At 44.0% G+C, this 25036-nt stretch overlaps 1 protein-coding gene across 1 annotated transcript in view; it reads left to right on the forward strand.

Annotated features, from left to right (window-relative positions):
• The first annotated feature begins 20135 nt into the window (after positions 1-20135).
• ENDOD1 (endonuclease domain containing 1) overlaps positions 20136-25036 on the forward strand; it is a 44734-nt gene continuing 39833 nt past the window's right edge. Inside the window, exon 1 of the mRNA XM_008020595.3 lies at positions 20136-20792. Coding sequence (XP_008018786.3) covers positions 20493-20792 — 300 coding nt within the window. The 5' untranslated portion in view covers positions 20136-20492. The remainder of the gene's footprint in view (positions 20793-25036) is intronic.

The following is a 25036-nucleotide window of genomic DNA, read 5'->3' on the forward strand; positions in this document are numbered from 1 at the left end:
TATAGATCTTCATTAATATTTTTGACTGAATTATCAATTAAAAATATTCCATTTCCTTTGTGCAGAAACTGCTAAACCCAGGATTCGATTCTTGAATGAACTGCCAAGGTGGCGGTGGTCTGTAGATATAAATCCCACATTTTGTTGTTACAACAGTTAGTAGTTAATATTGTTTTCATATATAGACTCCAGAATCTAAATTTTACCGTAATGACATTTCTTCTGGTCATGACAAATGTGATATTTTACCAATATAAATCTACGTAGAATCCAAAGACACACAGAGCAGTCCTGAGAAATAAAAAATCAGGATACCCATGGCATAGTAGTAGCCACTCGCGTCCAGTAGGTGGCGAAGGGAGGTGAGGTATATTTATTAAATGGGAAGGAGTGGGACGGGTATTGGGCAGCCCTAAGGGTAGGGGAGCATTGTCAATTTCTGGGGGTAGTGTGAGACCCGGGGGTAGTGTGAGACCCAGGCATACCTGGAGTATGAAGCTTTGAAGCAAAAATATCTGTAGAACATCTTAAACATATGACCAAATATGATGTTAAAATCAGCAGTTTTTTATACGTTAAAAACTTTGAAACCTGGGGCCGGGCGTGGTGGCTCACGCCTGTAATCCCAGCACTTTGGGAGGCCAAGGCAGGTGGATCACCTGAGGTCAGGAGTTCAAGACCAGCCTGACCAACATGGTCAAACCCTGTCTCTACTAAAAATACAAAAATTATCCTGGCATGGTGGCACATGCCTGTAATCCCAGCTACCTGGAGGCTAAGACAGGAGAATCGCTTGAAACCGGGAGGCGGAGTTTGTGGTGAGCTGAGATCATGCCATAGCACTCCAGCCTGGGCAACAAGAGCGAAACTCCATCTCAAAAAAACAAAAAAACAGAAAAACAACTTTGAAACCTAGGAAAAGTTTTGGACCTGTTGGAGCAGAAATGTGTGGTTGTCATTGAAGGTGTGAACATACCCTACCTCTACCTCTACATGTGGAAGACTTGACACATACGGAGGACGTGAACCCATGCAGAAGAGCAATGTGACATGTTTTACATTTTATTAGCACCGTGATCTAACCAACTGAGCTAACTGGCCACACCATTTTATCCTTTATAATGATTACTATGAGGGCTGAGTGCAGAATGGAGTATATGTGGTCAAGAGTGGAAGCTGTGAGGCTATTGCAGTAATTCAGCAAGACAGGTGATAATTGCTTAGACTTTGGCGGTGGTGTTGGAAATGGACATAAATAGACATATTCAGGAAATATATTCATCTTAGATCTAATAAGACACATAATAGATTAGAAGTAGGGAAATTAATGAAAAAGCAGAATTAAGGATGACTTCTCACCGGCTTGAAATGCTAAATGGATGAGGGTGCTGTTTAGTGAGTTGAGGAAGACTGGGGGTGGTGATGGGTGTAGAAATTGAGAAAGGAAAATCAAGAATTTCTAGAACTTTCAAAGTAATGTTAAATACTTTCCTTGATAGTTGGTCAGTCATCATTTGTAAGTGCATTTCTAAAAATATTGCTTAATTTTGTTTTTGAGCTTTGTATAATGGAATTTTGTGTGTACTGATTATTTTGCTCAATATTATGTCTTTAAGATTCTCTGTATTGTTGCATGTGGCTGAGTTTATTTTTGATGCTGTGTAGTGTTTTACTAATAAATAAATCATAATTCAGTTTTTATTGTTCCATTGATGGACATCTGGGTTGTTTCCTATTTTAGTTATTTTGAATAAGGACGCAATGAATATTTTTATACATATAGCCTGATGTACATGTGTATATACATTTCAGTTATCAATCCCAAAAGTGCATTTGCTGGCTATAGGTCAAGTACATGTTCAATGTTGTTATATAATTTTTAACTATTTTCCAAAGTAATTCTACCAATATATACTATTATCATCAGTTGATGAGAATTCCAGTTGCTCCACATTCTCATTAACACTTGTTAATGTCAGGCCTTTTAATATTTGCAAATCTGATGGGTATATAGTGGTATTTCATTTGGTTTTAATTTTCTTTACCCTGATTACCAAAGAAGTTGTACCTTTTTTTGTTTGTTTGTTTTTTAGTCACTTGGATATCCTCCTTTATGAAGTGCCTTTTAAAGAATTTGTCCACCTTCCTATTGGGTTATCTGTCTTTTCTTAACTATTTAAAAGGATTTTCTGTGTATCTGGATCTATTCTCCATAGTTTGCTGGTTCTCAACCAATTAAATCAGTATCTCTGGAAGTGGGACGTAGGCATCAACACTATTTTTAAGTTCCCAAACTGGGCATGGTAGCGCATGCCTGTAGTCCTAGCTACTCAGGAGGCTGAGGTGAGAGGATCCCTGGAATCCAGGAGTTTCAGGCTGCAGTGAGCTGTGAGTTTTGGAGGGGAAAATATTTTAAACCATAACAAGGACTTATCATTACCATCTGAGACGGGAGTGGAAAATTAATCTAATGACATTCAGATAAGAGCTTTATAAGGTACTAAAATTGTGTGTGTGTCTGTGTAAGTGTGTGAGTATGTGTGTGTGTTGACTTCTGTTTCCCTGCAGCAGTAAGGAGTGAAGCCTTTGTTCTCTCTTTGGGGTAGCAAGGAAGTAGGCAGGTAGGGAGATTTTAACTCCCTCTTCCACCAGGATGGAAATTAAAGAATAGGGTGGGTGAACATAGAGGTGAAGAAGATGGGCCGAGTCCCAGCCGTGTACTACAGAGAAGAAAGGAGACTTGAGGAAGCCTGCTTGGGTCTAGAGGGGTCTAGGGGACTTAGTTACAACAAAGGCTCCGTGCTATTCCTCACTGGGTGCTAGAAAGGACGTTCAGAGAGGGATTTCTCTTTTCACAGTATAACCAGAACTATGGAGTGAGGTTCTGGATGTCGGGGAAAATGTCCACTGTTAGGGTACTGTGTGGGAGAAGCTCCGCCCACCTCCTATTAGACCTCCTGATGTAAGATGGGCCTCAGGTTAGTGGGTTAGAGAATGTTTCTGGGGACTGGAGCCTTGCCATTGGCCAAAGAAAGCAATCAGTCCCTTAGGTGGTATTCAAAGGGTGGAGAAAACTCTTGTAACTGGAGTTACAGAAATCTTTTGCAATATCTGAGATAAAGCATTAAAAAGGTTTAAGTAACTGTAGTGGAGGGCCCGATGAAAAGAGTTCATACTGCTGAACTAGATTCTCAGATTGGCTGCCACAAAACAGAAACGTTGCAATGAAGCTAAAGGCCAGTCCTGAAAGCATGCGGCTTTCTACTCCGAGTTCTCCCACTGCTTTCCCCTCTGTTCCCCTGCATTTCTGCATCTTCCTGCCACTTCAGTCCTCCCATCAGTATGTGAAGGGTCAAGAGGCCTGTGCCAAAGTGGTGACTGTGATGAACCAAGATAGATTTCCCTGGGCCCAGGCCACTCCTTATATTGGCACCTGGCTGTGCAGCAAGCTTCCCTGGCATGGCTCCAGGGCTGCCAAGGGTTTCCTTCCTTGCTATCAAAGAGAAGGTGACTCCCAGGAACGTGTGCCTCTGTTTGTCCATTACAAATGACCTTGCATCCTTGGTATGAGAAATTCTAGGAAGGCAATTACTCTGGATAGTAATAATGATTCTCTGTTAATCATTCCTTCCATCACCTCCTCCCTCACAGCCTCTTATTTTTCTTTTAGTGATGAAATAAATAAATGATGATGTGGTTTTATGTTTTCCCTCTAGTCACAAACTCAGCCCATCCATTGGTATGCTGTGTATCATGCATACAAAGTTGATTCTGAAGCGTGATGTGTTTAGTAAAGCAAACCTTTCCCTTAGTCACCACTTCTACCTTTCCAGCAGTTAATTACAGAGGAAAACTGGATGTAGAGCCAGCTGAACAGCATTTGAACCTGGCCTTGCCACTTTGTGGTCATGTGACTTTCAGCAAAAAATCGTTGATTTTCTCTGAGCCGAAATTACAGGGCAGGATTTTTGTGAAGATATTCTGCGATGTAAATGTGATAGGCATGTAGGAGGTGCTCGATAGATTTGAGCAAGAATTTTGTGCATCTCTGCATTCTCCCTACCTCTAGGATAAGCCCAAGGGCAAGGACCTACTCTCATATCCTTTATTTCTGCGATGCTCAGTTATACCACTGTCCTCACCACTACTCCCACAGCCCTACTCATTACTTTTTAAATTAATGAATTTGATTTTTTAGAATAGTTAATGGCAAAACTGAGAAGAAGTTAGAGTTCTTCTATAGACCCTGTCCCCGACACATGCATAGCCTCCCTCAGCAACATCCTCCACCAGAGTGGTGCATTTGTTACAACTGATGAACCAATTGATGAACACACCATTATCACCCAAAGCTCATACTTTATATTAGGATTCAGTCTTGGTGTTGCACTTTCTTTGAATCTGGACAAATGACTCTCAGTGATAAGTATCCACCCTTATAGTATCATTCAGAGTACTTTCACTGCCCTAAAACATTCTCGGTGTTCCACCCATTCATCCCTCCTTAACCTCTGGCAACCACTGTTTTTACTACCTCTATAGTTTTGCCTTTTCTACAATGTCATATAGTTGGAATCATAGAGTAGCCTTTCAGATGGGCTTTTCTTTTCACTTAGTAATATACCTTTAAATTTCCTCCATGTCTTGTGGCTTGAAAGCTCCTTTCTTTTTATTGCCAAATAATATTCCATTGTCTGAATGTGTCACAGTTCATTTATTTATTCATGTATTGAAGGACATCTTGGAGGCATCCAAGTTTTGCAATTATGAATACAAATGCTGTAAACTTTTATGTGCAGGCTTTTGTGTGGGAGAAAATATTCAGCTCATGTGGGTAAATACCAAGGAGCTCGTTTGTGGGATTATGCGGTAAGAGTATGTTCAGTTTTGTAAGAAACTGCCAAACTATCTCCTACCTATTACTTTCACTAGTAGGAAACCTTTTTTTCTCATGATCTACCCACATATTTGTACAAAAGTTCACACATACTTATTTGCAGATTCCTCTCCTTGTTGTTTTTGGCCTTGTTGCAATGTTGCCAGGGCAAGGTCAAGATTTCAAAAACAATCAGGAGCCAGAAGAACCAACCTTTCTTCAGAACTCCTACACTAGCTTATTGAGCAATCTTTCAGTAAATCATCTCTTTCCTCTGGCTGTCCACTTCCTTATTTGGGCAAAGGGAGCTCTTAGCTATTTGCACCTGTGCTAGAGTTGGCACACAACAAGTTCAGACCAAAGCAAACACAATTTGTGCTAAATAAATGTTGGCTATTATTACTATTATTATAAGCCCACATTTGTAAGATGTGCATTAGAAACTATACTTGAATGCACACTTGCAGAGGTTGGTGTTCAGGTCTTGACTCTAAGATTTATTTTAAAATTTTAACTGTAGGTTTTGACTACCTGGTCACACTAAATTATTCATAAAGATTAACCATTACGCTGACTATTTTGTGTATGTGTAAGAAGTCCTTTCCAGATATTTAGAAATAACTTCACCCTCACATTTATTTCACTGAGCTGTGACCATATAGAAATTAGAAGTTGGGGTTTGTTCAATGTTTTAATTACCTATCATTGCTTTAAGTAGAAAACCACAAACAGTTGCTAGGAATTGGCTGCAGAGATAAGTGGGAAGGAAACCCATCTGAATTGAACAGAACCAGGCTAAGGAACAGCCCCTCACTCCAGCTGCCCTGCGGATCCCACTCTGCTCACCAGCCTCTCAAAATGAAGTTTCTAACATTCTCTTGTTGCTCCTCATTGCCACTGATCTGTAGCAACTGTTGGGGTAACACCGGGGGACCTTCTCACAAATCTGCAGCGAGTGCTGGATGTTATGGAGATAAGCAGTTTCAGGTAGACAAAGGAGGGCAAGACCTGAGCACTGTAGGGAAAGGGCGTCATTGTTAGAGGTGCCACCTTACAAAAATGTAATATTTGTACTACTGGTATCCTGGCATTCAGTTTCCTTGTGTTCTAATAGTTCAGGGCCCTCCACCCAAAAAAGCACCACACTCAGGCCTATAGATCTCTGAGAGCATCTTTTCCTGTTCTCACCACAATCTTTTATGTATTTATTTAATTTTGAGATAGAGTCTCGCTCTGTCACCCAGGCTGGAGTGCAATGGCACAATTTCTGCTGGCTGCAACACTTGCCTCCCGGGTTCAAGAGATTCTCCTGCCTCAGCCTCCTGAGTAGCTGGGATTATAGGTGCACGCCACCACACCCGGCTAATTTTTGTATTTTTAGTAGAGGGGGGTTTTCGCCATGTTGGTCAGGCTGCTCTCGAACTCCTGACTTCGTGATCTGCCTGCCTCGGCCTCCCAAAGTGCTGGGAGTACAGGTGTGAGCCACTGCGCCTGGCCAAAATCTTCTAATTTTTTTGACCCATCCCTCAGACCCTCTTCTTAAAAGATTCAGATTGTGTCTGTCTGTGTATTTCAGGGCCCATTTATTCATTTACTCATTCAATAAATGTTTACCGAGCGCCTACTGTTCCAGGTTCTGTTCTTGGAATTGAGGACACAAGAGTGAAAAAGACAAAGAAGTTTCAACTCTCTTGGAGCATCTATTCTCATTATCAAGAGTGATATAATATAACATGTCAAGTAATTGTAAGGACTATGAGGAAAAATAAAACAGAGTAAGGGGTTAGAGAGCAACCGGCTGCTTTATCTGATAGAATGGCTGGCGAAATCTCTAGGGGATGTGGTCCTTGAGCCTGTGACCATGGGAATGGGGCATCATTGTGGGCAGAGGACAAGTGAAAATGCCCTGAGATAGGAACATGTGCTTACAGATTAGCAAAGGGGCTGGCATGTAGGAATGAGGGAGTAGGAGCCAAGGCAGGGATCTGAATGGGGGGATGAAGCAAGCATAAATGTCTTAACTCAGTTAATGCATACTCCTCCGGAAACCCCTGAGCAGTTGGAGTGGTTGATGTTTCAGGTAAGCAGGGGGTGGAGGAACTTGACGACCACAGAGCTTTTGAAAGCGCTCATAATTCACAACCAACCCTGTGAATGGTTCTGTCTTTCCTACCAGATACAAATCTTATGAGAGAAGGAATTATACTTTTTGGTTCCCTGCTGTGTCAGCTAACGTGACATGTATCTGACTCCTACTAGGCACTTCATACTACTGTCGAATTGGATTGGACTCTAGCAGTCACAGCAGATCCCTGGCATTCACTAAGCTAACAACAGTCACTTCAGCTGCTTATGAGCAACCTCAAATCAGAGGCTGCAGTAGGAATTTCCTGGAAAAACAGTTACTAGGTGGGAGATCAGGTACGAGAGTCGAATAAGCAATAGATTTGGAGTATTAAGGCTATGCACTGGAAAACCCTGGCTCCAGATAAGGATAATATTTAGAAAAGTGCTAGGATTAGGAATTTGCAAAGATCTCAGGATCCATTCCTTGTGAATATCGAGTGTCTACTGAATAAGTTTCTCCCACCTGAGAAACTCCTTAGGAACCAAGTGGCCTAACCTTGCCTCTCATGATGATGCCACCTTAACTATACTTACACATGGCCATCTAAAATTGTAAGTACTTTACTTTACCTATAGTTTCATATTGTTGATTAGATCAGATTAATACAACTAACTGTTGTCTTTCTCTTTTTCCATGCAGTGAGAAGTCAATGAATATTGTTGATTAAATGAATAAATGACCTAAAACATCAATAAAAGTGAAAAAAAGGGCTAGCATAATAAGAAATAGCTAATAAATAATAGTTCCCTCTTATAGCATTATAACTTTCACATTATCTTTTAAAATAAGATAACCAGTACTAAGCAGGGGTTGAAATAACTTGAAGAGCCAGAGAATAAATCCTTTTTCATATTTGAATAAAAGATTTTCATTCATTCATCCATCCATTCATTCATTCATTCAACAAATATTGTTAATTAAGTACACTTAATTACATCTAGGCACTTAATTACATCTAGGCACTGTACTAGATGCTAAGGATGGAACATAAGATGGAGATTATAGTCAGCTTGGATGGAGACACAGACAAGCAGGCGCTCTCACCACGCTATAGCTTCTTCTAAGAAACCATAGCAATATCCAGGCTCTCCTCCATGCTGCTAGTTTCAGAACCCCTGGAGAAATGTGTCTTTTGCTGGGAGCAGTCAGCCTCAAGTTCGGTGCCAAAGCTACATGGGCTCTCAGAGCTGCTTCAGTCCATTCCTGGTCTCACTGCAGCCCTTTCAATCACTTTCTCCCAATCATGCTTGACAAATGGACACAGATCACCCTTCTTGGTAGCAACGGCTGCCTTAGGTACCTATATTCCTTTCCTGCCAGTTCTGCCAGGCACAGGATGAGCCTGTAGAGGTATGGGGGCTGATTTCGGTCACCCCATTGGCTGCCTCACTCTAGGAAGTGGGTGTGACTTACTGTCAACCCTCTCCTTTCCTCTGTCCATGCCATTGACATTACTTGGCTCCTTTAGGGAGCAGGGTCATTTAAATCCCATTTGCTATATTCCATTCTCTCTTCCCACTATCCAGCACCCTGCCGTATACTGAATGTGTCCCACCAAAATTCATATGTTGACACCCTAATCCCCAAGTGATGGCATTTGCAGGTGGGGTCTTTGGGAAGTTTTTAGGTCATGAGGGTGAAGCCTTTATGAGTGAGATTAATGCCCTTAAAAGAAGAGATACAAGAGAGATTTCACTCTCTGTCACGTGAGGACATAGCAAAAAGGTGGCTGTCTGTAAACCAGGAAGAGGGCCTTCATCAAGAGCCCGACCATGCTGACACCTTCATCTCAGACTTCCCAGCTTTAGCACTGTGAGAAAAGAGTGCTTGTTACTTAAGCCCCCTAGTCTAAGGGAATTTGTTATTGAGGCCAGAGCTAAGACAGCCCCCAAGGAATGCTCTAGGGGAGTGGGAAAAAGGAATAAAGAAAGAAATTATGAGTATCCATGATGTGCCAGGAACTGTGTCTAGCACTTTCTATACCTCATTCATTTCCTCTCCCAATAGCTCAGTCTGTGGAGTTTTGAACCCTAGCTCTACTATTGATTAGCACGACTGTGGGCAAGTGACTCATAACTCCAAGGCCCAAGTACCTGGAGAGAAAGAGCAGCAGGCTCATTGCTAGTATATACCCTGTGTCTAAACCCAGCTCTGCACTTGTAAACTGGTTGCTTTGGCAAGCAGCTTCATCTCTGCGTATTTCAACTCCTTCTTCCCTAAAATGGAATGATAACAGCAGCACCCAGGACAATAGGGTTGTTGTGAAGTCTAAAAAGCTAATATAAACAAGATACTTTGGGTAGTAAAGAACCCAAGGCAAGAATGAGCAATTATTTCACATCTTGTTGTAGAATATTTTTAAAAAGTGTAACTTGAGCATAGTGTTTGGCAGGAAGAAACACACATCAAAGTCTTGCTATTGTTGATGTTTTTATTATTATCATTTTGTTATTTTAATAGTAATATCATTACTTTTATTGCTATTGCTATTGTTACTTTCAGGCTTGGAGGTGATAGAACTGCTATCTTCTCTATGGAAGTACTTGAAGAGAGAATGACAAAGAACAAGTCCTCCAGCTCCTTGTCACCTAAGTATGGGCTGGAATCCTACAGCATGGGCATCACTTGCAAGCTTGTTAGAAGTGCAGAAGCTCAGACTCCAGCCCTAACCTATGACTCAGATCTGCATTTTTAACTAATCCTCCCAGGTAAATCAAGGACAAGTTTATGGTTGAGAAGCACTGCTCTGGCACATTGGTTCTCAGCCTTGGCTTCCCATTAGAATCGTATCTGAAACATACTAATGCCTGGGCCCCCATCCCCTTGCTCCCCAAGAAATTCCGTTTTAATTGGCAGGAGTACAATGGTTTAAAAGCTTCCTGAGTGACACTAACACGCACTGAAGGTTGAGAACCACCCATCTAGCATTTGGTCCACAGGGAGTTCGGCTGCAGGCGTAGATGGGAGTCTAGTTTCTTCAGCAACTGCCAGTGAGAGTTCTGGTTTGTTTTCCTTCTTTTCAGGCCCTAAAGGAAGTGGAAGTACAAAGGGACATGAAGAGGGCACATTCTTCTCTCCCCGCACCCACCCTTCCCCCGTCTTCATTCCAGCTAAGAGGACACGTGACAAGGCTGGGACAGGCTTGTTGGTCAATGTTTCTGTTTCTGTGTGTTGCTCGTCACAGCATCCAAGCTGTACTGGCTGGCCGTGTCTCTCTCACTCAAGTCACTGTGCCAACTGGGCTTGGCTTTTCTGTGGTGGAAGCTTGTTTTTCCTTGAAATGAGGTCCTTCTTGCTTTTCTGTTTTTGCCCACTGCTCACAGCACCCAGAAGTTGCTTGGTTGGAGAAAACTCGACCAGAGAGCTCCTCTCAACCTCTCAAGTGAGACTCTTGACCCCTGGTGGAAAATTCAAAATCCCAGCAAGCTCTGGCAAGTTATCTAAGTGAGTGTTGCTGTCAGGACAATGGCTCGTGCCTCATGATAAGGCCAAGGAATTGGGCAGTGGAGGTGACTGTTGTTGTGTGGGGATGAGGGCCATGTGGCTGTCATTTTTTGAATATTCAAGAGAAGCTTGGAACTTGGAATTTTATTTTAAAATCTTCAGGTTTTTCAATGTTGGCAGCTGATTCAAAAAACTTAGAAACCCTCCTGGCCAAATTGACCTGTTGGCCCACTGACCTCTGAAACTTGCCCTGTTTTCTAAATGACCCATTTGGGTTGGGAAGTTGCCCCAAGCCATGGAGACTAACTTAAATAATCTCACTCTACTTCTGGCACCGGTAGAAAAGGTAAAACATCTGGGGTCTTCTGAGTCATGTGTCCAAAGGTTTTTAATTCAGGTGACTTGTTCTGGGCTTGTTAGTCAGGCAGATCCTCTGCCAAAGAAATGCCCTCCTATGCCCAGGCCCATGAGTGGCTGTTTCTAATGGCACTATCCAAGTCATCTGTGTGTTCTGGGGTCACAGTGGACCTCTATGTCTGACCTGGGGTAAAATATTGTAGGAGTTGTGCAGAGTATGTCATATTGCCCTGGGAGAGCTGAACAGATGGGAAAAAAGAAAGGCTTACACTCTTCAGTCTTCTCCCTCCCCTCCTGTCCTCTCTGCCCTAAATAATAGACAGCCAAGCATTTGACAGAGCTCCTTGTTCAATGCTGCATGTCTCTGCTAGTGATCAAATGTTTCTCCCTCAATATTCTCTTTATACAAGATGATGTGACTTGAGTTTGTTGCTAATATTAGATTTGCAACAGATGCCCTCATTGTTGGGTCCTGGGTACATGCAGAGCAGATTAATAATCCAAAGACAAAGGCCTCAAACGCCCAGTGACTTTAACAGCAAAACTTGCTGCAAGGGACAAGGGCTCACTCTGCACTGGGCAAGGTGAGGAGGACGGCCCTGTGAAAGACCCAGAAACTGAGTCCACCATCTAGATGCCATTGGAAATGTAGGCGGAGCTCTTGGTGGGAGGTGGAAGGAAGCACCAGGAAGAGGCATCTTCAAGGGGTCACAAGCAATAATATTCAGGTCTATGGTGAAAATGACAAGTCATCTAGTCACCCCTGGTGGTCAAAATTTGGACCCAGGGGAACCAGGTAGCAAGCCTAAGAATTCAATAGATGTGTCAATGGACATGGCCAATGTCATGGTTCCTTCTGCTCCTTTTCATTTTTCTTAATAAAGCCTTTTTAGACAAATCGCGAACCTCCATGGTTACAAACCAAGAACCTCCTGGGTCTAAGCATGAACCACTTGGGATTTTCTGCTCCCCTCCTGCTTCATCTTCAGAATGCTCTCATCTCACTTTTACAGGGAGGTGTTTCTTAATATCTACCAATGTGCTTTTTTTTTTCTAATTTTATTTAGTTGCCTGAACCTTATGGAAGTTAACATTGCACACCATGAAAGATGATGTGTCTATCTCTCTTTGTTGCCTCCTACACATAGGCATTTTCTTAAGGAGTGTTCCTCTGCCCACAATGATCCCACTGCTATTGCATTGGAAAACTGCCTGAGACTTAATCAAAGTCAATGGATCAAGGGTATTTTGGTCTTAGGGGGGTGTACTGGAAAGGTTCTGTATTTTAAAGGTCCTATCTTGATTTGGAATTGAATCATCAGGTTGAATCCTGAACCTAACCAGTTTATAAACCGAACTTGCTCTTTCTGAAATTAAAAACCAGAGTCCCAAAATACTTGTCTCGTAAGTTCCAGATTTTCTTAATTCTATGTTTTCTCTAAGTGAAACTCTATCCATCTACTTATAGAGATGAAAGAAAGGACTTGCATTTATTGAGTTTTGCTATAGGTTAGATGCTTCATATTGGTTATCTCATTTAATTCTCATGTCAATAACACAAAATAGGTATTATTATTCCCATTTTACAGATGAGGAATTTGGGGCTCAGAGAGCTCAAATAGCTTGTAAGTGGCCAAGCTCAAATTTAAACCAAAACCTCCTGATGCCAAGACCTATGGTTTTTCCATTTGTGTTGTGGGAAGTCAGGGACCCTGAACAGAGGGACCGGCTGAAGCCATGGCACAAGAACATAAATTGTGAAGATTTCATGGACATTTATTAGTTCCCCAAATTAATACTTTTATAATTTCTTACGCCTGACTTTACTGCAATCTCTGAACATAAATTGTGAAGATTTCATGGACACTTATCACTTCCCCAATCAATACCCTTGTAATTTCCTATGCCTGTCTTTAATCTCTTAATCCCATCATCTTCGTAAGCTGAGGAGGATGTATGTCGCCTCAGGACCCTGTGATGATTGCATTAACTGCAGAAATTGTTTGTAGAGCATGTGTGTTTGAACAATATGAAATCTGGGCACCTTGAAAAAAGAACAGGGTATCAGCAATGTTCAGGGAACAAGAGAGATAACCTTAAACTCAGACTGCCAGTGAACCGGATGGAACAGAGCCATATTTCTCTTCTTTCAAAAGCAAATAGGAGAAATATCGCTGAATTCTTTTTCTCAGCAAGGAACATCTCTGAGAAAGAGAATGCGCCCCTGAGGGTAGGCCTATGAACGGACCCCGTGGGGGCGGCCGTCCTTTACGGTCGAAGCTGAAGGGATGAAATAAGCTTCCGTCTCCTGTAGCACTCCCAGGCTTATTAGGATGAGGAAATTCCTGCCTAATAAATTTTGGTCAGACAGGTTGTCTGCTCTCAAACCCTGTCTTCTGATAAGATGTTATCAATGACAATACGTGCCAACTTCATTAGAAATTTTAATTTCACCCCATCCTGTGGTCCTGTGATCTTGTCCTGCCTCCATTTGCTTTGTGATATTTTATTACCTTGTGAAGTATGTGATCTCTATGACCCACACCCTATTCGTGCACTCCCTCCCCTTTTGAAAATTGCTAATAAAAACTTGCTAGTTTTACGACTCAGGGAGCATCACCGAACCTGCCGACATGTGATGTCTCCCCTGGACACCCAGCTTTAAAATTTCTCTCTCTTGTACTCTTTCCCTTTATTTCTCAGACCATCTGACGCTTAGGGAAATAGAAAAGAACCCACGTTGAATATTGGGGATGGGGTTTCCCCGATACATTTGTCTGTCTTTTTGTTTGGGAGTCTTTTATAATTCCCTGATGCTGTTACATGTCAACTAAGACAGACACATACAGACTTAGAGATGGGACTAAACGTTTTCTCTAATTTTTTTCCTACCAATTAAAATAAACAGCAGTTGATTTAACTCATAATTAAAATGAAATGATTACTTAGGCAGATGTATTTCTGAAATAAATGTGTAAAGTTCTGTGTTGAAAATAGAGATGACCTGGTGGTAAGCAGAGATTGTGGGTTCCAGGATGGCTGAGACCATGTTGTATATCCTCTGTGGCCTCAGCAGTCTGCACTGAGCCTGGCCTATGGGCTCCACTCACTATTTACTGAATGAAGGAATAAGTTTCTCCTCTATCCACATCCATATTGATGTGAAGTCTGATATTAGTTTTTTCTATATAATGTGGTAAAAGACCCAAAACATAAAACTAATCATCCTAACCATTTTTTAAGTGTTAAGTATATTCACATTGTTGTGAAAAAGATCTCAAGAACTTTTTCATCTTGCAAATTTCAATTTCTACACCCATTAAACAACTGCTATTATTTTTAAACATCCACATTTAGCTTTACTAGAAAGAAGACAGCTCTGCCCACATTTCAGGTAAACATGACTCAACCTCCTGCTGCTTATGCATCAGCAACTCTCTTGACTCAGTAAAACATTGTCTGTTGCCCACACATGGGTTCAGCCAGGCAGGCTGTCTTTGATTTGGTCATTATTAGAAAAATAAATCAGGCATTCTAACCCCAATAGGAACTACTCCTCAGCTTCCTCACCTTTCCTGGTAACCCAAACTGGATTAGCTTCCTCATTTGCCAATTCTTTATACGTGCTAGAGAGACAAGAGAGGAGAGCCAAACAAGTAGCTTTAGGGGCCTAAAAATTAATTGTTATCCTAGTTTGTGAACCATGTTTCCACATACCTCATAATTAAGTATGATTTTCCACCATTCCCATTGTCTTTCCAGAGCTTCTCCTCCTAAATTACACTTCTCTGCAACATAACACACAGTACTTCCCTTATCAGAGCATTTCTCACGCTGTATTGTAATTGCTTGTCTGTCTGTCCTCCCTACCATACTTCAAGTTCTGTGATGCCAATGTCTGTGTCAGTCTTGCAGTGGAATGAAGATGGGTCTAGCATGAACTCAATGTTACAGAACTCACCAGCTGCATGAAGATTCCTCTGCTTTGCTCTGCCCTAGTCTAAGGCAAAGCCACTTGCCAATAATTAGTTAGCTTGTGTTTTCTCTTCTAGTTGCCCACATGGCACTGAGAGGTGCTGGCACGAGTGCCAGGAGAGCAGGAACTAGGCTAAACTTTGCTTCCCCTAAACACTCAGCATCTAGTGCCATTGCTGGCTCATGGTAGATGTTCAAAAAACATTCTGAGGATGAATGAATGAATTAGAGCAATGAAAACCCAAATGAAGTTTCATAAAGAAGGTTTTATTTTTTCACTCATGAAGGGGTGGCCTGCCCCTCCACACCTGTGGGTGTTTCTCGTAAGGTGGAACGAGAGACTTGAGAAAAGAAATAAGACACAGAGACAAAGTATAGAGAAAGAAAAGCGGGGCCCAGGGGACCGGCGCTCAGCTTACAGAGGACCCACGCCGGCACCGGTCTCTGAGTTCCCTTAGTATTTATTGATAATTATCTTTACCATCTTAAAGACAGGGGAGTGGGGGACAATAGGATCAAAGAAAAAGAGGAAATCGGTAGTAAGACATATGAACAAAAATCTCTGTGACATGAATAAGTTTAAAGGAAAATGCTGTGCCTTGAGATGCATATGCAAACATCTCCATAAACCTTTTAGTAGCATTGTTTCAGTCTATCACATGGGGAGAAACCTTAGACAACACCTAGCTTTCTTAGGCAGAGGTTCCTGCGACCTTTGGCCCTGTACGTGTCCCTGGGTAGTTGAAATTAAGAGAATGGTGATGACTTTTAACCAGCAAGCTGCCTTCAGGCACTTGTTTAACAAAGACACATCCTGCACAGCCCAAAATCCAATTAAACCTTGAGTCACCGCAGCACATGTCTCTTGCAAGGACAAGGTCGGGGGTAGGGTCACAGATTTACAGCATCTCAAATACAGAACAAAATGGAGTCTCTTATGTCTACTTCTTTCTATATAGACACAGTAACAGGCTGATCTCTCTTCCTTTTCCCCACACACTCATCTACTCACTCACTGTATTAGATGCTTACTCTATAGTAGGCACTATGTTCATGACTAAGGGGAAAGGTAGCAGTTATGAAACGGGGTTACTGGCTTAATAGGCATAATTAGAAGGTGCTCTTAACCTCATAGAGGGGAGGAGGGAGTGAAGTTGAGGACATGCTTGTCAGGAAGGTGAGTGATTGAGGAAGTGATGGTTAGCTAGATTGTTGGGATAAAAAAAAAAAGCTAAGCTAGATGAAATGAGTAAAGGGATGAGAATAGGTGGTGAGAATTCCAGGAAAAGGGAAGTAGTTTATGATGCAAATTTTCAAAGACTAGAGAGAGCATCAGGCTGAGTTCAGTTGCTCAAATCTCTAATCCCAGCACTTTGGAAGGCCAAGGCAGGTGGATCGCTTGAGCTCAGGAGTTCCAGACCAGCCTGGGCAACATAGCAAAACCCTGTCTTTACAAACAATATAAAAATCAGCCAATGTGGTGGCTACACTTGTAGCTGCAGCTACTAAGGAGGGTGAAGTGAGAGAATCGATTGAACCCATGAGGTTGAGGCTGCAATGAGCTGTGATTGCACCATTGCACTCCAGCCTGGGTGACAGAGAGAGACCCTGTCTCAAAAACAAAACAAAAGAGAGAACATTGTGCATTCATGGAAACACAAGAAGCTGAGCATATGGGCAAGGTGGGAGTGGAGAAAGATGAGGCCTGGGAGGGAAAGGCCAGGTCTCTGGGGTCATGGAAGTCAGCTAGTATGTCTGGCTGCATCCCAAGGCAAATGGAGAGTGATTAAAGTGCTGTAAGGGTAGGGTGACATCATCAGATTTATGTTAGGAAGTCATCCTAGCTGGAGAGTGGATTAGAAGGGATGATGGAATAAAAACTGGGCATGACAAATGAGGATGGCTTGGTCAAAGGTGTGACGGTAGGGATGCAATTATCATCAGAGCAGTGAGGCAGTGGAAAGAAGTATCTAGTTGGGCTCGTATTTTTAAATAACTTTGGACAGAACCAACCAAACCACAGAAGTGCATGTCAAATGTTTTATTCCACATCAGCCATTACTTTTCATTCTCAAGCCTTTGCTGAAGGCTATGGAACGTTGTTAGCTTTGGCTGGGTCTGAGTGCAGAGACCTAAGAGGATCTGGTTTGAAACCTCTTTTCTTTTGAGAAGAGAGTCAGTGACCAAATGTAGAGACAGCAGTGAATTATTGATGGACCTACAAGTTTTACACATACAGATGTTGCTTAAGACAGTTTTCCCTTAGAATCAGCAGTTAGCAAATGTGTTAATTAGATCAAGTCACTCCTACCTTGTAGTTTGTTCCAGAATCTTGGGGTGAGAACATTTGTAATTTGCAGAAGTAATATTTTATCTGTGGAAGACAAGCACACGGAAGAAAAATCTATTGTCTTGTACTATAAACTAAAGAATATAAAGTAAATGAAATCATCCTGGCTGTGGGATGTACAAACGTTCAGTGTTATAACGTGTGTCAGTCACTGACAGAGGGATGGGGGAAAAACTAGACTCTGCCACGGGGACTGAGTGGCAGAGATATTTATGCTTATGAAAGGTGGAGGGAGCCGGGCGCGGTGGCTCAAGCCTGTAATCCCAGCACTTTGGGAGGCCGAGACGGGTGGATCACGAGGTCAGGAGATCGAGACCATCCTGGCTAACCCGGTGAAACCCCGTCTCTACTAAAAAATACAAAAAAACTAGCCGGGCGAGGTGGCGGGTGCCTGTAGTCCCAGCTACTCGGGAGGCTGAGGCAGGAGAATGGCGTCAACCTGGGAGGCGGAGCTTGCAGTGAGCTGAGATCCGGCCACTGCACTCTAGCCCGGGCGACAGAGCGAGACTCCGTCTCAAAAAAAAAAAAAAAAAAAAAAAAGGAAAGGTGGAGGGCAGGGATCAAGACATTTTGAGAAAGTGAATTAAAGTCTATACATACTTTAGTCATAAAGGCCAACAATGTATTATACTTTCTGCATTGGTAAAATACAACATAATCATATTTGGCATCTAATCACTCCAGATTTTGTGGTAGCCACTGGGATCCACCAACCACCTTTGTCCCTAGGAGTACCTGATTTAATAAAGAAGACAGATACAGGGATCATTAACACTCTACCATGATAAGTATCCTAACAGATACATATTTAAAGAACTCAGAGAAGAGAGGGATTGATTTCTAGTTGTTCAACTGTGTTTATATAGCTTTATGATTGACATCATAAGTCAACACTGGGGAACCCTATACTCAACCTTATAAAATAATGTAAATATTTTAAAAATCCTATAAAACCTATAATCCTCCCAGCATCGTCCCTGTGGGAGGACTTGATTGAAGCCTACAAGGATGAGATGACTGAGATATTAGTACCAGATGATCAGGGTCATCATCCAGATCAAAGGGGACTTCAAGTCTAGCCTCTTCTGTGACATTACACTAAATGTGTCCCCTGCTTTTTTTAAAAACTAAGATACAAACTTTGGTTTCATTTCTGGGAGCAAACATAGTCAACATTTTCAGGCATTAAAACCTGTAAGAAATTTGTTCTTAAGTTCCCATGTATAATCTCTTGAATAGCTTCCTTCTTTATGGCCTCATCTTACAGATGTGCTGTGAGTTAAAAGAAAAGGCCAGGCTTGGGAATCAGAGACCTGTTTCAAATCTGCCTCAGGACTCACTGGCTGTGCCAGCTTAGGCAAGCATCAACAGGCTCTGGTCCTCAGTCCCTGTAGTGGCACCCTGGAGAAACAGATGACATCGTAAGATGAGTACAGGCCTTGGCCCTGGGTAGCTGCCCTGACCCTATCTCTGCTGCCACCATCCTACCATCCTAGTCCAAGCTACCATCTCTCATGTGGATTGTGGCAATTGTGGGGTGTTTTTCTTTTTCTTTTTTCTTTTTTTTTTTTTGAGACAGAGTCTGGCTCTGTTGTCCAGGCTGGAGTGCCGTGGCGTGATCTCAGCTCACTGCAACCTCCGCTTCCCGGGTGCAAGCTATTCTCCTGACTCAGCCACCCGAGCAGCTGGGATTACAGGGGCCTGCCACTACACCCAGCTAATTTTTTGTGTTTTTAGTAGAGAAAGGTTTCACCATGTTGGGCAGGCTGGTCTCAAACTCCTGATCTCAGGTGATTCGCCTGCCTCAGCCTCCCAAAGTGCTGGGGTTACAGGTGTGAGCCACCCATTTATTCTGGGCCACTTCAATCTACCAGTTTCTCCCTGAGAGCGAAAAGGATAGAGTCACCACCTTTAAAAGATGAAAATTCTCAACATGATTTATAATATTTTTCTGCAAACTGCAGGTCATGAACCATTAGTGGCTCATAGAAACAATTCAGTGGGTCAATACCAGCACTTTTTAAAAACAGTGAAGTAGAACATAAATATGAAATTGTAATGCCAATCATAAGCATAAGAATTATTTCATGAAACTTTTCTCATTATGGGCCTTCTCAAAAAGTGTTTGAAGGCCTCTGGCCTGTAATACCCTAAGTAATATGACCCTTGCCTCCTCCTTTAGCTCCACTTCCCATCATCCCCACGCAGGTCTCTGCTCTTTACCCACACTAGCTTTCCTTAAATTCCTCCAATACATCATGTTCCTTTCTGTGGGAGACCACTCAGCACATGGTTTTCCTCCTTGCCTAATGTCATCCTTCAGGTCTCAGCTCGGATGCCATTTCTTCAGGCAAACCTTCCCGGATTACATCCGGAACCCCTGTAGCTGTCAGGGTCTCACAGATCTGTGTTCAGTTTTTAGTTATCCCTTTAATAGCATGTTTCCTCGGTGAGTGACAAGCTTTCCCACTAGGCTGTCTTTGTGACCGCAGGGGCCCTGTTCTTGTTTACCCCTGTGGTAATCCAGTGCCTATCTCAGGCTGGCACCTAGGCATTCAGAGGGATAAATAAAGGAAAGAATTGGCCAACCTGTTGACCAGTGACGTTGGCTGGCCTCCTTCCTTGCTTGGTATCGGTTTTGTTTCTAACCCTTGCACCGAGAAAACCACACAGGGTTGTACCTGTCTGCCTAGTTTAGGAACTTCCTTTAACAGTATTTCTTTACTCTCTGAGTTTCTGGTGAGCCCCAAAACAAAACAAAATACTGCAAGAAAATTGTATGCGTGTGCTGGCCGTTGAGCACTTCGGTGGAGAGTGGGAGAAGGATCTTCATAAGATTTCAGAGGGGGAACTCTGCCCATCCACTCCAAACCAGCCGCAGCTCCGTAAGCATCTCACGCCACCCCTCTGCATCCCCAGGGCTGCCGTGGGGCGCGCGCGATCAGCAAGCTTCTTGGCGCCCAGTCCATGCCACTATCTCTTCCCAGTCCCGGGACTAGGCCTGCCCCATTTGGATTCTCCACTCTTGGCAGCGCGCGTCCCCGCAGACTGCTGAGACCAGGCGGCGCGGCGGCAGGTGATCCGCTCCTCCAGTCCCGGGCGCAGCCCAGGGGACGTTGTCAGCAACGCGGGGCCCGGCCCTGGGCCTCTGCAGCCATCTTCAGGGAGGGAGGCGCGGCCTCCGGACGCGGATCCGCCCCCGCCGCCCGGGTCGCCCCGCCCGGCTCCGCAGAGCGCCGCGCCTGGGTTCCGACTTCCCTTCCCTACCCTGCTAGGCTGCGTCGCGCGCTCACCGCCCAGCCCGCAGAGCTCGCGCCGCGGCAGCCCAGCCGCTCGGCCCCGCCGCGCTCGCAGAGGCCGCCATGGGCACCGCGCGCTGGTTCGCGCTGGGCAGCCTCCTCGCCCTGGCTAGGCTGCTGGAAGGCCGGCTCGTGGGCGAGGAGGAAGCCGGCTTTGGCGAATGTGACAAGTTCTTCTACGCCGGGACCCCGCCTGCGGGGCTGGCGACCGATTCCCACGTGAAGATCTGTCAGCGCGCGGAGGGCGCTGAGCGCTTCGCCACCCTCTACAGCACTCAGGACCGCATCCCTGTGTACTCCGCGTTCCGGGCCCCGCGCCCTGCGCCCGGCGGCGCCGAGCAGCGATGGTTGGTGGAGCCGCAGGTAAGCGAAGTGGTTCCCGAGCCGGGGACCGTGCCGCTGGACTTGCCCCCAGGGGCGCTTTGCAGCTACCCCGAGGGGCCGGGCCGGGAACAGCAATCCCTACGCCTTCGATGCCCTGGGCCAAGAAACCCGGGTTCCAGATCTACCCCGTTGCGTCCCCGGAGTTTAGCCTGCCTCGCCCTCTGTCGAGGCTACAATAAGAGCCTGGCGATCTGCGAGCCTTCACTTCACTTCATGAGTTGCAGGGGCGGGAGGTCCTCTGTGGGAGGAGGTTCTCCCTACATTTCTGAGCAGACATCCGCAGTGTTTCATTCCTGAATAGTGAAGAGCGTGAGACGGAGACCCTTGAGACCGTTCAGATTCGCAGAAAGCCTACGCTGGGCGCTCACAGGCCTTCGTGCAAGTTATTGTCATAGCACTCATTTGGAGGTGGGTAGGTGGGCATTTTCATCCCCATTTTACAGAAGAGGAGATTAACCCAGGGGGTCGAAGAGACTTGCGGAAGACCACCCAGTTAATAAGATGGGGCAGGTCTTTTGTCTAGAAATTCACTGTCTTTTCTACTAAGTAAAGCTTCTGTACTGCAGAGCTCATCCTAGCCTGAAAATCCTTCCTCTACACACAGCATTGAGTAAATTCGATCTGTGGTTGTGTTGAATTAGAACAATAAAATAAAGATACAGATTTTTAGAAACGCAATGGGGTAGTTACAAATGATAGGGAAACAATGACTACCTCCAACTGATGGAAAGATAAGCCAGTTTTTCCTGACTCTTGATATCTATATTATCATACCACTAGGAAATCACGTCACCTCTCATGGTGTTCTGTCCCATCTGGTAAAGGTGAACAAACACTTGAGAAGCCCTCAGAGTCTTCCGAACCTGCTTTCTTGCTCTTAACACATCCTGACTTACCTCTGCTCAGTTGATCTCCTCTCTAGAACACCCTGCCAGGCTCCCCTTTCCCTCTCACCAGCCTCCCACCCCTGTCCAGGCTGCTGGGGAAGGAGCTGACCCAACGCTCTCCCTTTCCTGAGGACCACAGCTGCCCAGGACCACACCAGTGGACAGGAGGCTGGCTTTCAGGTGCTTTATTCAGAGCCTGTGGATTGTAATCTCATTGAGATATTTCTAGCTCTGAGGTCTTGGCCCCGTCTCAAACAATCTGCACCTAGTTTTCTTATCTTCCTCACATCCTTCCACTTACCTCAACTGTTGATAACACCTGTTGAGATCAGGTATGTGAAAAAGATGTTGTCAATTGCACACACAAGATCCATTTAAATCCAAAATTAGTTTTCCTCCAGCTGTACCCCTAGAGCTCACAGGGTGTTGCCCACCTCTTGTCTTGCATTGTGATTGTGTACCTGTGAAGAGAACAAATGACCTAGTCCTTTCCCCTTGATCTCATGGATAGCTTGGGGAGATAGAACATACGTCTGAGGAAATCATGGGAATGCATGCTAAACAAATTTCAGTTAAATTCAGAACACATTTAGTGATCTCCTGCTGTGTGCCAGACATTTGGGATACCAAGAGATCTGAGTGCCGATCTGAAACAAAGGCTACCTGATCTGCAGGTGGAGTTTTCTGGGTGGAGAGGCGGTGTAGCATTTGATTAGAGCCATGCTATGTGGGTTCAAATCCTAGTTGCTCCGCTGACTAGCTATGAATTTGGGCAGGTTAAATTGGAGATAATAGCATAGGGTGGTGTGAGATTTAATGAGTTACTATATACAAAGTTCTCAGGTGTGTGACACATGAGTACTAGCTGTTGCTATGACACGGGCAAAAAAACCATAATTTAATAAAGGTGAACAAAGTTCTATTAGATTTAATCTGTCTTTGAGGTGGTGGAAGCAAGCCTTAGGGTGAGGATGACATTTGTGCTTTGTGTGGAAAGATAAGGCAGAGTTTAGAAGGGAGGCAAAGAAGAGGACATTTCAAGCAGAGGGAACAGACATCATGAGTGAGAAAGGCATGGCAGATTCAGGGATTTGTGCATGAAGAAGTTGAAACAGGTAAACTAATACAAATAGATTAATGTACTCAGTTGCTCAGAATAAAAGGGAATCACGGAAGGGAGGGATCAGGTGGGGAGGAGCCATCAAGGAAGACTTAGGGAGGCAGAGCCATTTATGCAGCTAGGGAAGGAGTGAGTCATAAAGGAGCATAGTTTGCCAGAAAGAAGTAAAGGGAACCAGGTAACATGGATTCCGTGGGTGGGATAATGAGGAAGGGGACTGTGGAGATTAAAGAAGATGGGAAGGGAGGGCAGAAATAGTTACAAATGGCAGCTTGAGAGGTAAGATGTACAGTGGTTCTGAAAAGTACAAGGGGCCTGAGCTTTTACTGTGCTGAGAGGTCAGAATGGTCACTGTGGCTGAGCACTGCAGGATGCTTTTCCCTGCAAGGTGGATGGCCTCCCACACCCACCCACTCAACCCCAAGTCAAATCAGCCAGGATCCGGAAAGTATTGGGAGAGACGGAGGGAGGAGGAGGTGCGACGTACAGCTGGGCCTGCAGTGCACTGCAGCAAACCTGCCCCGCTGCTGCCTACTCCCTGAGGCCTTGCCTCCTTGCCAAGATCCCCACTGCAGAAAGATGCTCAGGGCTCAATGTGTACCGTTGGCTGCTTCCAAGCACTTTCTAATGCTGAGTCTCCTTGTGCCCACATCACTTTTTTGTGAGGCCAGTGTTGCCAAGAGGCCCTGCACACGGGAGGAAGGGGCAGGAGACCAAAGGAACTCAGTGCTTGCCTCCAGTGATGAGTCAGGCAGGGCAGCAGTGACACTGAGTTCCCAAAGCCCAGTTCAGTAGCTTTTGAGGCCACACTGCAGTTTCTCTCTGAAAACAATCTCCTAAGTCAAAGATCACAGAAACTTAGTCACTCTGGTGCTTAAAATCTGTAAAGTGTTGCCTGCCCAACCCCTACAGGACAAAGTTCACACTGCAGAATGCAGTTTATAGGCCCTCCATAGCCTAGCTCCTGTCTCCTGCTCCAGTCTGGTTTCTCACCATGCCCCACCCTCATATTTTATGTTCTAGCATTATCCAGCTGCCTGGAGTTCCTCTCATAAACCAGACTGTTTGTGATGTCTGTTTCTTAGCTCATGCTGATTCCCTTTGCCCAAATTCTCTTTCTACACAGACCCCATCTTATCCTTCACTTCCTGCTCTTACTCCATCCTTTAAGACTCTGCTGAGGTGTCACCTCCTCCAGAAAGAGTTCCCCACCTAAATTGTATCCACCTCCTGAGTTAGGTCCACCCCTTCAGTGCTCTTACAATTTTTCTATTTTCATACTTACCATGTTGTTTTATAATTATCTGCTTATGTTTCTGTCTCCCCAACTTGAGCCCTTGAGGAATGGTGACTGCATCTTACTCATTCTTTTCCTAGTGCCCAGCTTATAGAAAGCACGTGGTAAGTGTTGAATAAAATGCTTTGAGGTTGGGAGGATCAATCAGGCAGCAGCAGGTGAGATTTCTGCTTGAGTTTTCTCCGTGGGGTGCTTCCTGTTTCAGAAGCTTGCCCCCTGGCTGTCCAGCAACTGCTGTTACGAACGTGGTCCCTGTGCAGTGCTGGAACCCTGCTCTGAAGCCACTTCATCAATCTTAGCTTTGGCCTTTGAAACTATCCCAAATGATTTTGATCTCTGCCCTGCCTAAAGGAGATGATATGGAGGGGTTCTAGTCAAGACTCCAGAAACCTGAGAACTGGATTCTGGTTTAGTGCAGGAAGCCTCAAACCTTTTAGTTTGTCGACTCCTTTCCACTTAATGGAAAAATTTTTAGCTAAGATACCAATGATGCCTTTCTAAAGTGCATTGCTGATTTATGCCAGAAGCCAACGTATAAAGCTTTATTATTTTATAAACGTGGAAGTAACTGACTATATAAGGTTTCAAAGTGCATTGCTGATTTATGCCAGAAGCCAACATACAAAGCTCTGTCATTTTATAAACATGGAAGAAACTGAATATATAAATTATATAATATTTATTATATATTTTACACATTAATTGTATAATATACATCATATAATATATAATTTATATATTCAGTAATAATAGTGTATATTTGTTCAATCTTACAAAAATACTGTGAGGTAGATATTATCTTCTTCATTGTAGAAATGAGGAAACTGGCTCAGAGAGGTTAACTGAGGTGTTTAAGGTCACACAGCTTATTTTTGAACTCATTACTGAGTACTCTTCTGATACACCATGGAGATTCTTT

The sequence above is a fragment of the Chlorocebus sabaeus genome, chromosome 1 (assembly GCF_047675955.1).
Source record: "Chlorocebus sabaeus isolate Y175 chromosome 1, mChlSab1.0.hap1, whole genome shotgun sequence".
Classification (NCBI taxonomy): Eukaryota; Metazoa; Chordata; class Mammalia; order Primates; family Cercopithecidae; genus Chlorocebus; species Chlorocebus sabaeus.